At 46.3% G+C, this 14,090-nt stretch overlaps 1 protein-coding gene across 1 annotated transcript in view; it reads left to right on the top strand.

Annotated features, from left to right (window-relative positions):
• The window catches only part of DDX31 (DEAD-box helicase 31), a 74,343-nt gene that overhangs the window by 13,178 nt on the left and 47,075 nt on the right, over positions 1-14,090 (top strand). Inside the window, 8 exon segments of the mRNA XM_032635072.1 lie at positions 2,015-2,059; positions 3,407-3,448; positions 4,252-4,316; positions 5,874-5,993; positions 6,110-6,216; positions 7,718-7,950; positions 8,700-8,876; positions 12,597-12,656. Of these exon segments, the coding sequence (XP_032490963.1) occupies positions 2,015-2,059; positions 3,407-3,448; positions 4,252-4,316; positions 5,874-5,993; positions 6,110-6,216; positions 7,718-7,950; positions 8,700-8,876; positions 12,597-12,656 (849 nt within the window).

Here is a 14,090-nt window from a genome sequence, read left to right on the forward strand (position 1 = left end):
ACCAGTTTGGATTCCCACCGACAGTGTATAAGAGTTCCCGTGTGCCTGTGCCTTTATCAACCCTATCGGCTGTTTTATTTTTGCTCATTTGACAGGGGAAAAATATTGTATCATAGTTTTGATTTGAATTTCTCTTAGGAGTAAAGTTGAACATCTTTTCGTACATTTAAAAGCCATATTTTGAATTCTTATTTCCATAAATCAGCTGTTATATCCCTCTCCATTTTTCTATTTGAGTCGTTGGTCTTCTTTATTTTTATTTTTAATTGAATTACAAACTTTCTTTATAAACTAAGAAATTGGCCCTTTCTCTTATGTGTGGCATACTTTTTTTCCCCACGTTGTCATTTGACTAATTTTCTTTAGGTATTACTTTTCCATTCTGAAATTTAAACATTTTTATGTAATAAAATTTATCAGAGTTTTATAGTTTCTGAGTTTTATGTCATCTGTAAAAAGGCCAACTTAATTCCAACTTTATTTTTCTAACTTAATTTTTTTCTAAAAGGACATTTGAGGTATCCATCTTTTCACTGCTGACATAAATTGCCTCATCATATCTCCTGACTTTCTATATGTGTTTGATTCTATTCTAGGCTGTATTTGTTACTGTAATCTCTATGTGCTAGCACCAGTTTTTTAAAACTACTGGAGGGCTTCCCTGGTGGCGCAGTGGTTGGGAGTCCGCCTGCTGATGCGGGGGACGCGGGTTCGTGCCCCGGTCCGGGAGGATCCCGCGTGCCGCGGGGTGGCTGGGCCCGTGGGCCATGGCCGCTGGGCCTGCGCGTCCGGAGCCTGTGCTCCGCAACGGGAGAGGCCACAACAGTGAGAGGCTCGCTTACCGAAAAAAAAAAAAAAAAAAAAAAAAACTACTGGAGATTTAAGTTGTCCTGTCATCTGATGTTGTTCAGAAATGTCCTGATTATTCTTGCACATTTATTTTTCCATATGAACTTTGAAATCAGCTTGTCTGGTCATATATATTATGTTTTATGTGCGTATGTATGTATACTCGTGGCATGTTTTAGATACTTTATATATGCATAAATATGCATGTTCATGGCATTTTCATTAGAATTACATAACATTTGTGGATTGATTTAGGGGGAATTAGCTTATTTATAATATTAAGTCTTCTTATCCAAGAATAGGATACATTGTTCCATTTATTCAGATTTTATTTTATGTGCCTTAGAGGTATTTAAAATTTTTTATTGTATAGATTTTGTGCATTTTTTGTGAAGCTTATTTTTTTTAACCTTTTTTGCTATTCTAAGTGTGATTCCATCTAACTTTCTGTGTTGGAAGGCTGTTGATTTTTCTGTATTAATTTTGTATTCAGCTAGTTGACTTGTCTCTTTTGTAGTAGATTTTCAAGTGATTTCTTTTTTTTTAATTTATTTAATTGATTTATTTTTGTCTGCATTGGGTCTTTGTTGCTACGCGCAGGCTTTCTCTAGTCGTGGCAAGCGGGGGCTACTCTTCGTCGCGGTGCGCGGGCTTCTCACTGCGGCGGCTTCTCTTGTTGCGGAGCATGGGCTCTAGGCACGTGGGCTCAGTGGTTGTGGCTCACGGGGTCTAGAGCACAGGCTCAGTAGTTGTGGCACATGGGCTTAGTTGCTCCACGGCATGTGGGATCTTCCTGGACCAGAGATCAAACCCGTGTCCCCTGCATTGGCAGGCGGATTCTTAACCACTGCACCACCAGGGAAATCCTCAAGTCCCGATTTCTTAAGTTATTTCTGTTTTTTTTTTTTAGGATAAAATATCATCTGCTAATAACGGCAACTTTACTTCCTACTTTCCAGCTTCATATATATTTCTTTGTCTTTTCTGATTGCGTGGGCCAGAACTTCTAGATTAATGTCGTGTAATCATGAGGGTAGTGGGCAGGCTTATCTCTTTAATGAACTGCTCCTGATGTTTACAAGTGGCCACTCTTAATCTCCCCTTCTGGACCTCTGTGACCTGCGTTCATTCAACTCATGGCATTTCTTTCCTTCTGTGTCAACAGCGTGGTGACGGCCCCTATGCTCTGATACTAGTGCCAACAAGAGAGGTAAGCAGTCCCACTTTCCGAGTGCTAAGCAAGTACTTTCAGTGATATCGTTGAATTTAAAAGTGGTTTTACCATTTTTCTCCCTGCTGCACCAATCACGACACCCTTTCCTTTGCCCAGGAACCATCCTTCTGGTTCCTGACAAGAAGAAAAATTCAAGTACTCTTTGAAAACCAGAAGTTTTTTTGGTTTTGGGAAAGTGTTCCTCTGTTATCTAAAAACTAATGACACTATAAATTTCTGTCCTTATAAAAGGAATTAAAATAATCACATTTTTGTACACCGTTGTTTTCTTTTACAACTTAATTAAAAAATAAAAGCAGTTGACCCTACAAATGAACTTTTAGTTTTTTAAGAAGCTACTATACCAAAAATTTTACCTGTTTCTGAAAGTTAAGCTTCTTGATGTTTTTCTTCTTTCTTGGTGGAAATCTCTTCTATCCGATTTATTTTATTTGCCTTCAGAGGCAATTTCAGATTAGGGTATCTGTTTCCTGTATCAAACGCTAATCACTTCCCTGCAGAGAATCGATCATGACAATGGAGGTTTCTGTACAGCCTGCAGCATCCTGTCTCAGCTCCATCCATTGAAGGAGCAGGCACAGAGCTATTTAAATTTTTACAGCAGCAAACTTGCTACTTTCCTGGGATGCTTCCTGAATACAAAACGTGTGGAAACTGTATATATATATATATCCTTGGATAAAGGGATTATGTAGAGGTTTTGTTGATGGTTGTTAATGGTTATAAACCATTCAGTACATTAATTTTCTCTTTTCTCTGGTTTCCACTGGGCTTGTTGGTTTTTTATTATTTTCCCCCTTTAATAAACTTGGGAAATGACCATCTCTGTCTTTAGCTACTGCTCTGCCCCAGCACAGCCTTAGGATATAGTCACGTCACCTGTAAAGTAACGTTCCCAAGGCTAGCCTGTTGCGTCACTGTTTGGTTTACCCCTTCACACATATTACATTCTCTCTCTTTCCAAACAGGTTGACTCTGTTTCATTTTCTTCCATCTTTGTGTGCCATAGACTGTACTTTTCTGTGTGGTACTCTGGGAATTTGAGCCAGCAGAGGGAGCACAGAACACTGTGTTTGTGTATGTCCAAGAAATAGATGCGATGTCTCTAGCCACGTTCTCCAGACCGACAGTTTTCAGAATCAGTCTAAGAACAAGGTGTATTTCCCGAGTAGATTCTGTGTATCGGGCTTTTTTTTTTTTAAATCCTAACTTGAGGTCCAGGGTTGGATCCTTATCACTTTACACTGTCTTAAGTTTTTAAAAACAAGTAAAAAGGTAAGAAGGGACCTCGCTCATTAACTCTTAACTTTTTAACATTTACAGCTGGCCCTACAAAGCTTTGATACTGTCCAGAAACTGCTTAAGGTAAGGCAAGCCATGAGTTCACTTTTGTCTTTTTTTTCCTGACTTTTTGAGGAAAGAGAAAGATACCGGGCTTTTCTTTATTTTCAAAGAGCTAGGAATTACTGCGGTTTTCCTTGGATTCCCTGGATGTCTCTGCTCACCCCAGATACAGTTTGCAGGATTTTATTGATCTGAACCTTACGAATCACCAATTTCTAGTTTAGTGAGACTGTTAGTGTTCACTGGTACTTCGGGTCCTGTAATCTGTTCATCATCGTCACTAGCAAGCCACCTACAGAGACTCACAGGTACAACCTTAAGGTGATCCCGTGAAAGCAACTTAACAAGCTGCAAGTAGGGTTCGTTTAAGAAAGAAGAGAGAGAAAGCTTCCAAGCCAAAGGCTGCCAGCCCACCGAATTAGATTGAGAATTGATCTCTCCTTTCTTTTATCACGAGTGGGAGTAAGGAAGCGTTGTACTTGGGTTTGATCTTAACCAAAAAGGAAAAAACAAAAAGGCAGTAGACTTACTGAATTGTGTTTTCAATTCACGCTGTACAGGGAAAGGCAGAGAAGCTACCCGAATCACTTAAAAAGCCCACATTTCTCTCTTACAGTGTCGGAAGCTAGTCGCATAGGTATGATTTAAGTTACCGCTAATATCCACGGGCCTGGCAAGGCCTAGGAATTGTGTCTGCACAGTAATACCTCCTGCAATGAAAAGCCGAGTCCTCCCTCACGACTTCCTTCAGGAAAGGGAATTTGGAATCAGCCTCTGCAGTAAATGGGGCTTTGCATTGATTTTGGTCTGATGTCTTTCTGTAGCCATTTACCTGGATTGTGCCCGGAGTGTTAATGGGAGGAGAGAAGAGAAAATCAGAAAAAGCCAGGTAGGGCGAGGTTTGGTTATTGTTAATTCCTTTTCAAGTCTGTTCTGTCTTCCTCTTCAGTAAGACTCTGGCCCTTCTCAGCCTGGGGAGAGCCCTGTCTCAGATGAGGGTTCCTAGTCCCAGTGTGTGGGGACAGATTGAGTGCCCAGGGAGCGGTCCCTCTAAACGGTGCTATTTGTAAAAATATTTGGTGAAACTACCAGGGGCTCCCTTTTGATGTGGGCAGTAACAGCTCGTTACCTTCCCAAATCTCAACCCCGCCCCGGCCCCCGAGACCCACGGTCCCCCCTTGTTAAGGATACATCCCCCCGACTCCCTTTTGTGGATAGTGGGAGTTTGGGATTTTTGTTGTTTGATTTTACAGAAACGAGATTATAAACCTACATAATGCTTTGCATCTTGCTTCCTTCACCCAAATGCATTGATTCCTAATTCTGTGTTAGAATTGCTAATGGGTGTCGGTAGAAAATTGTTGCAAGAAGTAAATTCCAAATTTTGTGCATTCTTTTAAAAACGTTTTTATTTTATTATAGCTTAATGCTTAGTAGTTATGCTCAACTATGTGTGTAGTCTGTAACTGAGGAGCAAATATTCGACTTGAAACCTTCGGGTATCGGTTAGGGTAAGATTCTGCTGTAACTAACAACAGCAGTGGCGCAAACAATATGGAAGTTTTTTCTTTTTCTTTCACATTTAAGAAGCGTGACGGTAGTCGTCGGGGCTGGCATGGTGCACGCACCAACGTGGGGACCCCGGCTCATTCTGGCTTTTTGTGCCGCTGAGTGAAGCTTCCATTTTCAGGCTTTCCTCATAGTGTTAGATAGTTGTTGGAGCTCCAGCCATTATATCTGATTTCCTGCCGGTAGGAACAAAGATAATCACACCTCCTCTTTTTAAAGGTACTGGTGGGATTTGCATGCTCCCTCTATCCATTTATCTTATTGCCATAACATAGGCACGTGCCCACTTAATTACAAGGGCAGCTGGAAAATGTACTCAGCTAAAAGTTGTAGGCTTTTATTACTATGGACTAATGGGATGGAGGATGGTTGTGGAGTAAGAAGTTAGATTTATTCCACCTGGTCCATGGGGCAAGGCTAGTGCCTATGGCATGGAAGTTACAACAAGGATCCAGTATAAGAAAAAAGCATTCTAACCATTAAAGCACGTTGGCATGGGATAATGCATTCAGGTGGGAGGTTCCCCGGCACAGATGCCTTTAAGAACACATTAGGTGACCATCTATCTGGAATATTCTAGGAAGCATCTATGGATCAGATAAAGGGCATTGGGTTATATAGTAAAGATTCCTCTGAGACAATTTTAATAGGATTTCAGATCTTAACAGTTACGTTTTGTAAGACAGAGAAACTTCAGGGAAAAATTAGAACTTAAATATATCTTTGTATCCACTTGTCGTTACGTTTGTCATGATTTCAAGCTGTGGCGTGTTGGCGCTGGCCTTGAATCTGTCTCCTCCTCAGCCTTTCCCCTGTGTTTTCTATTGCTATGGCTCCATCTGATTTACTTTCTTTTATGATATATAATTTTAAACAGACTCCGGAAGGGAATAAATATCCTCATCGCAACTCCCGGGCGCCTCGTGGATCATATTAAATCCACAAAGAACATTCATTTTCGTCAGATCCAGTGGCTGATTTTGGACGAAGCAGACAGGTGAGCCCTTCCAGGAAGCAGGAAAGGGCTGTTTCTGTGGTCTTTGCCGAAACTTCTGGAGCCCCTTAGTGTTCCCTTCATTCACGTAGATTAAAACTCCTCCCTTGAAACCACAGAATCCTGGATTTGGGTTTTGAAAAGGACATCACAGTGATACTCAACGCTGTAAATGCCGAGTGCCGGGAACGACAGAACGTCTTGCTGTCGGCAACGCTCACGGAAGGTGAGTTGAGAAGAAGTGCTGTTTCTTCTCAATGGAGAGGAAGGGCCTGGGTGCAAGCTGCGTGGTTTCCCAGCCGCGATTCTTAGCCTCGGTGGGGAGCGGGCGAGGAGGAAGGTGTCCGAGAGGACTGCTCTTCAAACCATGTGTCCTGTGCTCCCGGCCTCCCTCTCCCATCATCCTGACTCGCTGGTCCCCAGCACGTGGGGAAAGGGAGAAGGGGCAGGTCCCAGGCCCAGAGCCCTCACAGGAAGGGGAGGCTGCTGTGTTCCCGTCAGGGTGTGGAGGGAGGGGAGGACGCTGCCTGCCACCCACCTGGTAGTCTCGTGAGGTTGCGATCGCGATTGCTACCCGCTGAGAGCAGGGCTCTTGTCCTGAAGGTGGCAACCTATCCCAGCTCATTTTTTAGTATAATCACCCTGCCTTTCTCCTAAAGAGAAATCTATCCTAAAAATATATTCTGTAAGCTCATTTCTGTCTTTGCATCATCGTTAAGATGGAATTTCTTAGCTCTCTTTTGTTGATGGGAACACCTAGGCTTGGAAAAGTTGTATCGCTCTCCACCAGGACCCCCTGCACGTGAATCCCTGCCTGAGCGACAATTCAGCTCTCACTTTACTCGGTTTACTAGCCTGCTCTGGTGCGCACGTACCAGATGCCATCCACGTGACTCACCAGCCGTTCTCAGAGTGTATCCTAACTAACAGTGACTTTAAGAGAGAATCCATGGGACTTCCCTGGTGGTCCAGTGGTTAAGAATCCTCCTTGCAACGCAGGGGACGCGGGTTTGATCCCTGGTCGGGGAACCGAGATCCCACGTGCTGCGGGGAAGCTAAGCCCACATGCCTCAACTACTGAGCCCAGGTGCCTCAACTGGAGAGGCTGTGCGTGCCCACAAACTACAGAGCCCACATGCTCTGGAGCCCAAGCGCCACAGCTACGGAGCCTGCACACCACAACTAGAGAGCCCGCGTGCTGCAGCTAAGACCCGACGTGGCCAAAAGTAAAATAAATAAATATTAAAAAAAGAAAGAGATAGTCCACGGAAAGGGGATTCTGCGCTCAAAAAGTTGGGGAAATGCCACTCGTTACCTCCCCCTCTTGGAGATTCATGTGCACATTTATACAATAAAGGTCCTGAGAAGGCCTGTCAACCCGGGAAACCCTGGGAAGGAATCCCGGGAAAGCTTTTTATCAGGGTTTTCATAACTTACTTGACCACAGAACCCTTTCTGGGGGGTGGTGGGCAGACATCTGTTTCAGTGGTCTTCCACGGGTCAGAGTTTAGAAACTCCGGTGGTGTGGATGGGTTTTTGGGCCCTGGGAAGAAATAGGTGGGTCCCCACTGGACTGACAGTGGGGCCGATCAGTGCTGGCATTTGGGGACACACCCATCAGGAGCTTCTCAGTAGGCCTGGATGTGTGGTGTGGGGGCTCTGCGGGTGTGACCAGTTCTACGGCGTGTGCCTGTCAGTTGTTTTGTCCTTTTCACGTTTTCTCCAAGGTGTAACGTGGCTAGCTGATATCAGTTTACATGACCCAGTCAGTATTTCTGTCCTGGATGAAAGCCATGACCAGTCGAACCCAAAGAGCAAAGCCATTCCTGAAGCTTCTCCACAAGCTGGCGATGAGCTGGACAGCTTTGCCATACCAGCGAGTCTCGAGCAGTACGTGACAGTGGTTCCCAGCAAACTGAGGCTTGTCTCCCTAGCGGGCTTCATCCTGCAGAAATGCAAGGTAGGTCTGGGGACTGGGTCCAGCCTGACCCGGGGAAAGACCACAGTTTTGTTCATGTTGGGCATTGAGGCGGTGAGCTGAGACAGACACAGAAGTTTCCAAACTGAGCTGTGGTGCAAGCGCAGACCTTAGCAGAGATCTTCTCAGTCAGTGGTTCTAGGATTGCGGTGAAGAGTCCGAGGTCGCTGATGGCCATTATGTTCAGCTTAAGATCTGCCTCAAATACCTTTCCTGGGACTGATGCCGGCAGTGTCGCAGGTGGTACACACACGATGGATGTGAGGCAATAAATACAGTAGCCTGTGCTCGTGTTTTTGAAAGAATCATCGTGTTTGTGTATTTGCTAGATTCACGTGATAACTTTCTCTGGTATATGGGGAGATAGTAGGTGGAAGGGCTTGAGGGTGCAGCTTCAAGACTGCGTGTGCAGAGTCCCCGCCGGGGAGTGCCGTGCATGGCGGGACCGAGTGAGGGAGAGGGACACAGCTAAGGGCAGCTTTGCTCTGAAGCATAATTGTTTTTCTCAGATACAAGAGGCCTGTTCGAGGTTGCAGCTATGTCATTTTCCTGTCCTACATTCTTTGTAGTGTGGAGGATCTGTGTTATTTTTAAAAATAATTCAAAGCCATCTGTCGCCTCTGTTTCCAGATCGGGGCTAGCCTGCCCATGTGTTTTAGAAAGAGATTCATTTCAAGTGTCACCTGATCTTAAAAACACGTGGCGGTTTTTCCCCCTTTGTATCGATGTAGTTTGAGAGAGACCAGAAGTTGATCATCTTTTTCTCGAGTTGCGAGCTGGTGGACTTCCACTACAACCTCTTCCTCCAGACCCTGCTGAGCGGCTCAGGGGCCCTGGCCCCAGGTGCGTTGCCATGTGCCTCCACGCGGTTAAAATTCCTGCGGCTGCACGGCGACCTGGAGCAGGAGGTGAGCCTGTCCTCCTGGGTTGGCCCTGGCTTCCCTAGGGACCCCGCTGGGCCAGGGAAAAACGTGGCTAAAGTGGGCGACCCACCAGAGGCCAAAGCGGGTGACGCAGCTGTGTCGATGGGGCGGGGGGGAGCCTATTGTTCCTGTTTGCTTTGCTCCGGGAGCTGGTCTCTTCCACCCGAGAGAGCTCGCGGGCCCAACTTGGCCTGACTGTACCCCAACCAGCTGTTAAGGCAACAGAGTACCACTAAGTAGCTGGCACCAGCGAAGGGTTTTGCCTTTTTAGTACCCAGTGTGTAATTAGGGCTTGATGTCTTCAAATTAAGAGCATTAATGGAGCTAAATTGTGGCTCCCATATGGTACTGCTGAGCGTGACTGCTGTCATTGTCAACAAGATGCCGCGCTTTCACTCGGAACGCTTGGGTTGGGAGAGGACGCTGGGTTCCAGAGGGGCTGCAGGGGCTCAGCACTGGCGAATATTTTTGATCAGGAAGCATAGTGGAACATTTTCCTCACCTTAGGTACTTAGCTACGTTCACTCTCATTCCACTACTGGTAGGCAGGCCATCCATTTAGGGAGTCGAGCGGGATGTAGAATGAGACGAACTCTCTGGAATTGTGGCAGGAAGGACAAGCAGGGCTTGGAAACGGGAGCCATCTTGTCCTAGAGCAGAGGTTACCAGGCAGCTTAGAAAATTAGAAAGCTTGAAAGAAAACCAGAAATTGGAATAAGGTTTGACTAGAACCACCTTTTAAAAATCAGGACATTTTTGGAGCTAAAGGAGGCATTAAAGGTCATCAAGTCCAGCCCCTCTTCGTTTTTGCTTTTTTTTGTTTTAATAATTAAGGAAACGGAGGTTTAGAAAAGTGAAGTTGCTCAAGGTTACTCAAGGACACAGCTTCTTTTTTTTAATATAAATCTATTTTTGGCTGCGATGGGTCTTCGTTGCTGCGCGCGGGCTTTCTCTAGTTGCGGCGAGCAGGGGCTACTCTTCCTTGCGGTGTGCGGGCTTCTCATTGCGGTGGCATCTCTTGTTGCGGAGCACGGGCTCTAAGGCGTGCGGGCTTCAGTAGTTGTGGCTCGCGGGCTCTAGAGCGCAGGCTCAGTAGTTGTGGCACACGGGCTTAGTTGCTCTGCAGCATGTGGGATCTTCCCGGACCAGGTCTCGAACCTGTGTCCCCTGCATTGGGAGGTGGATTCTTAACCACTGCGCCACCAGGGAAGCCCACAGCTTCTTATTTAACACAAGACTATACAGAATTTCCTGAATATTCCAGCTTTAGTCCTGCAAACTCTTAATTTTTACCTTCAGGATCCCCAATTCAATCAAGTTTGTTGATTTCATAATATAATGCCATTTATGGGTTTGTTTTTTTTTTTAAACTGATTTTATCAATATTCCAGGTCTGTTTTCTGCAGAGCCATCATGCAGGGTAGGTGTGAGGATGATGAAGGAACTGGATGTGGACTCAGAAGGATCTAGGGGTTTGACTGTGTCAACAGAAGATTCTGCAGTTAGGTTATTTCAGACCGTGCATCTCTCATTGTAACAGGGTGGTATCTGGGTAGGGTGTTCACAGCCGTGTGCTCTGGGGGCAGACTGCTTGCGCTCTGGTGCTGACTCTGCCATTCACTGGCTGTGTGACCTCAGGAGAGCACTGAACCTCTCTGTGCCTCTGGGTGGAGGGAACGGTAGTACGTACTTCTTGGCGTCGTTGTGATGACTCACTGAGTTAATGCAGATCAGGTACTGACTACGAGGCCTGGTGCAGAGCGAGTGCTGGGTAAACGTCAGGTGCCATTACTGCTGTTATTTCTCTTTCAGGAAAAGTGTCGTTTTTTCATCGTTTAATAATTGTCAGTAGTTTACTTGTCTTGTTTATTAAGTGTTTAGCCTTCACACCCTCCCTGTGAGCTGGGTAGAAGGTGGCAGGGAGGATCTCTGTATTTCGTTTTCTAAATATTGGTGCAGTGTCTAGTCCCAGGGGACTAAGCTAAAACCGTCCCCATCACGTCCTCCTGGCTTGTTACCCTGCCCCCTGCTCCACCTGACCTTAGTGTGGTCTCCCGAAGTGACCGACGTGACCCTAACCAAGTACAAGAGCATCAGAGAGGAGCTACTGTTTGAAGAAGTTGCTGCACGACAGCTGTGATGGACGCTCAGGACTTTGGTAGTTGTGTTCCTTACCCCAGCTCTCAGTACAGTATGTCTGGACTTTTAAGGTTACTTTCACGGGCTTTTATGAACTTTCCTGATCTTTTTCTGATTTTGACTCTGCAGCCATAGATTCCCTGGGTTCAGATCTCAGTTCAGTCCTGTATTAACAGTGTATGCACATGCCTTGGGCAAGTTACTTAACCTCTCTGTGCCTCGGTTTCTTCCTCTGGAAGTGAGGGTGGTGACAGTACCTGCTCACTGGGCTGCTCTGAGGATCGGATACGTTCAGACGTGTGAAGTGCGGGCCAGCATCTGGTACCTGGTACACACCCTACGTGCCGGTTGTCATGTCCGCTGTGCTCAGTCAGGTGCAGCCTGGGGTCCAGTCACGTGATGGAACGTGTACCCGCGAAAGGCCAGGATGAGGTATACCTTGGTGTCAGAGCAGAAAGAGAGACTTCGCTTCCTTCTTTTTTCCAAATCTGCAGTGATTTGGGTATATTTCCTTTTTGTTATTGTTGCTGACAGATGGACATGGCCACGTCTTAACTGCTGGCAACACTGTGACTTAAGCACACCCCCACTGTGGCCCCTGCAAGTTCATGCCCAAGGCCTTTTGGTCCAGCAAGTCTGCCTTTAGGGGTTTACCCCAAGGGAATAGTTAAGCGTGAGTGCAGTGACTTACCTGCAGACCTGTTTATCGCGGCGTTGTCTGTGATGGTGAGCGGTGCAGACAGCCTCAGCTGTGTCAGGAGTGGGGCGCTGGTCACGTGGAGGCAGGGCTCCCATTCAGCTGAATACGGTGTAGTCACGGGAGACGAGGCGGTTTGGGGCTGTTTATTGGCATGGAAAGATGTCCACTTTCAGTTGATATACGATAAGAGCATGTTAGGAGTGTAAGAACCATGATGCCAGTTTTTAAGCCACATATTTGGTTATGTTTCGCCTAGAAGGGGGCTCAGGAAGCTTCAAGGTGTTGCCAGTGGTGGTGGTTTGTTTTGAGTGGTGGGATGATTTAATTTCCTTCCTTTGACTTGAAGTATAATTTTTCTACAGTTAAAATATATGGTTTTCATAATTTGAAAGTCTTTTTAGAAATCAGTTTTTAAGAAAATTGCCCCATAGGAAAGGTTGGTTGTTGTTCAGCCTCTAGACCACCTGTAGAAGAGGTGTTAGAGTAAATTCTGAGTTGGGAACCCTGAGTGCAGGAACTTTGGCCTTTGGCCCTCCTTGCTCTGGGTGTTGGCTGTTTCTGGAGGGCGTGGCCGCCTCCCCCCACCCCCCACCCCCGCATTGTCTTAATGAAACGTGCTGCCCTCAAAGCTTGTTGCTCTGCCCCAGTCCAAGAAGCCTGGTCGTGTAGGTACAGGGTCTTGTTGGAAGATGTGAAGAATCCACTTCTTCCGAATCCACTTCTTCCTCTTCCTTGGCAAAACCTCTCTCTCTGTGCCTAAAAATAGTTACAGCAGTAGAAAATTGGGAGAGTTATGAGAATCTAAGCCTACCTTGCTGGACTCGATCTCAGAGTTATAAAGGCCCTATTTTTCCTTGTTTTTGCAGGAAAGAACAGCAGTGTTTCAAGAATTCTCACATTCCAAAACGGGGGTTCTTCTTTGCACGGTATGTATCATTCTGCGCTCCGTGGGAAGGTTGACAGTTGTTGTGATGGTGGTGGCAGGTTTTCGTCTCCTGACGATTTGCCTTGGGGTCACCGGGCCCCCCCGACAGGGAACAGGAATTCCGGGGGCCTCTTGGTGTGGCTGGTCTCTCTGCACTCCTGGTTTGCCACCTTACTGCCGCAGATAGCGGGCTGCCACCGCGCGGAAGACTTGGCGATTTGCTCACTAATAGTGGCAGCTGTTGTCTGAAAACGTGTGAATCTTGGCGATTTCTCTCCACCAAGAACTTGTAAATTACAGCTATCGGGAGTAATTAGAGCTGAGAAAGTCTTTTCACAACAAAATCACTCTGCTTGCCTCTGCTCACCTTCTCTTAAAGGAGAGTAGATGCGCTTGGACAGAGTCTATGTGCTGGTGTCCAGAGCTGTCATCTGCCCTGCAGTTTTCAGGGCCGCTCACTCGGCCTCAGTCTTTGCAGTCGTGGGTAGCCACCTCCTCCAGCGCCGCGGTGACCTTTGTCGTGCACGTCTCTTGTGATCTTTGGAGATCGAAAACTCACACCTTCAACGTCCCTGCTTCTCTGGGGACTCACTTCACCAGAGTTGCTGCTGGCTCCCAAGATTAAAATGCCTTCCCTGTTGGTGCCATCTTGGAAGATGTCACTTAATCCCCAGCTGGTTATTTGAGAAATCCCTATATATACGGTAATGAAATTATACCATCAAGTTAGTATTAATCCTGTGAACAAGGGCTAGGTAGAAGCAGCGACGTTTAGCTACTTGAATGCCTGTCTAGGCCTCGTTTAATACAATTACTTTTTAAGGAACTCCTGTTCTGTATTTAGTTTGAAAGGTAATGGAGATTGTTTTCTTTCTAAATGGAGAGTTTGTGAGCGAGTGCAGCTTTGTTTCTCGTGTGCGTATATATGCATGGTCATCTGCAAGACGGCCTGCCCGGTGACCTGCGGATTCTCACGTGTGTGTGGCAGACAGTGGTCCCGCCGGCTCTGGTCCTTCAGATCTGAGAGCAGTTGCTCCTGGAATGCGTGCCTCAGAAGGAGATCTGAGTCTGACCAAGTAGCCCTTCTCTTTATGAAGCCCATCAAGTCAGATGCTTGTGTTTGCTCTAAAACTGTCTTCACTTGCCTGGTCTAAAGCGAAGATGAGTCCAAGTAATCTACTTGATAAAGAACTCTGTCAAAAATCCTCTGTCCGTTGACACTTCTGGAGCCTGACCCCTTCCTGTTTCCTCTGTCTCCACTTTCCCTCTTGCTGCCTGTCCCTCAGCCAAACAGGGCCCTCTTTCAATTGAATGTGTCATTCTTACTTTTTCTGGCCTTGGGGCCCTGGTACATGAGCTCCCTCGGCCTGGGACACACCACGCTGACTTAAACTAACTCCTTCGTAGGCCTCAGCTTCAGTGGCGGTTTTTCAGG

This window comes from Phocoena sinus, chromosome 6, assembly GCF_008692025.1.
Source record: "Phocoena sinus isolate mPhoSin1 chromosome 6, mPhoSin1.pri, whole genome shotgun sequence".
Taxonomy (NCBI): Eukaryota; Metazoa; Chordata; class Mammalia; order Artiodactyla; family Phocoenidae; genus Phocoena; species Phocoena sinus.